General features: G+C 31.2%; 1 protein-coding gene across 1 annotated transcript; it reads right to left on the reverse strand.

The window, feature by feature from the left end:
- Nucleotides 1-401: 401 nt before the first annotated feature.
- On the reverse strand, nucleotides 402-1,208 carry LOC7480479 (uncharacterized). Its single transcript, XM_002307196.4, has one exon. It carries the CDS (start codon nucleotides 1,096-1,098, stop codon nucleotides 658-660), a length of 441 nt encoding a protein of 146 aa, XP_002307232.3. The 5' UTR covers nucleotides 1,099-1,208; the 3' UTR covers nucleotides 402-657.
- Nucleotides 1,209-1,944: the final 736 nt, after the last annotated feature.

Below are 1,944 nucleotides of genomic sequence, written 5' to 3' on the forward strand. Positions count from 1 at the left end.
GCTCTTTTTGACCTTTATTTATTTTTGTATTAAAAAGTGTTTTTGATTTTTTTTAATTTTAAAAAAATATTATTTTAATATATTTTCACATAAACAATATTTATTTTAAAATTATTATTACGATAACAAATTCTAACCAAGTAAAACTAATTAATTTGGCTCTTTTCGTTTTAAGATTTTATAATAACAAATACTAAATAAACTCAACGCTAGGTGTTTTATTTGTATTTTAGGGTTATTATAATAATAAGTATTTTTAAAAATATTTTTTTATTTAAAATTACATTGAAATAATTTTTTTCAATTTATTTTTAATATTAACAAATTAAAAAAATTTAAAAAAAATAAAAAACATTTTTTAAAACGTAAAATAAACAGATATCCTTTAGATTAATGTCATATGCAAATAGTAATAACGCACGGAGCCATTCATGCTCACCTGTTACTAATAAGAAAAAATTAATTATTATTTTCGAACATAGCTAATCAACTCATCTAGGGGTAAAATTGTATTACGACCCTTAAATGGGTGACAGCCAGAAGTATCGTACCACCGAATCAGCTTACCAAGCACAACCTCCCAAGAGTCTCAACCATTTAACCCGCGTCATTACAATATTTACACCAATACCCCCTCCCTAAATTCCCAGACTATCCCTACTCGGGAATTGCACTCAACATTGCCGTAAGCTTACCCCTGCCACCATTTCTGCTCGGCCCACCACCGCGACCATCATTGTCTGCAGAAAACACCAATTTCTTGCGGCACCTACATTTTTCAGCCCCTCCAGTTTTCATTAAAGCTGAGCTAGCTTTAACAGCCAATGCAGCCATTTGTTCAGGCTGCAATGGATGCTTCAACCAGCCCAATGGCAAAGCAAAATAGAGCTGACCCGGCTGGAGTTCTTCATCATCATTTATAGCTGAAACAACATCATCAAATTCCATTTCATCAGCGTTGCAAATGAAGCAGGTAGGATTCTTGGCAAGAACATAAGAAACCTTGACTGGGTATGAGAATTCCTGTAACCTTCCATCTTGTAAAATCAACTTTGCCGTTGCTACATGTGCTGATTCACAAGAACTGCAAATGCCCATGAGTTTTTTTTATTATTATTACTTTTCTTTCTTTTTGGCTGGTGATGAGAGGTCTGAAATCTGAAGAGGAAGAGGGTGGTGCGTGCGTGCGTGAGTGTGTGTGTGTGTGTGTGTATATTTGAATTAAGGAGAGATTGCTTCGATATCTGTATTTGGTTGCCACGTCAGATTTGTCATTTTACGTGATCACTGTGCAGGAGTTGCCAGCCTGTAAGTTGTGGGAGACAGGTTGTATGTATGTGGTAGTAACCTCGATTCTAGGTCATATTACACAGACAGGGACTGCAGATTTTTGTGTTTTGAATTTGTCTAGCTAATTATATTTTACAGGGTTGATATTTTTTTTTGTTTGATTTGGTTTTTATAAAAAAAAAAAAAAAATTAGTTTTTGTTTTTTTGGAAAAAGAAACAAAAACCGAGCCAAACCGGTTTGGTTTAGTTTTTTCCAGTTTGGCTCGGTTTGTTTTTCGTTTTTTTTGTTTGGGTTCGGTTCGATTTTTTTGATTTTAAATTTATAAAACTAGAACCGAACTGGTCAGTTTTTTCAGTTATTTTTTTTTTATTTTTTTTAGTTTAATTGGTTTTTCAGTTTTTTTATTTACCCCTAATATTTTCGTCTCTTTTTTATTCATATTAAGTCTGCTTTTCTAAATTCCAATACACTGAATTATAGAATATTCACACAGAAAAAAGATTAAATTATATAGTAAAGTAATATAATCAAACATAATTTAGGATTGAGATCTAGTTAATATCAATATGATATTTATTATATTCATATTTATTATTAAAAGCTAGTTAGATATAACCAACTCTAGTTAGTTAATTATAATGGACTTTGTATAA

Source organism: Populus trichocarpa, chromosome 5 (assembly GCF_000002775.5).
Source record: "Populus trichocarpa isolate Nisqually-1 chromosome 5, P.trichocarpa_v4.1, whole genome shotgun sequence".
NCBI classification, from domain to species: Eukaryota; Viridiplantae; Streptophyta; class Magnoliopsida; order Malpighiales; family Salicaceae; genus Populus; species Populus trichocarpa.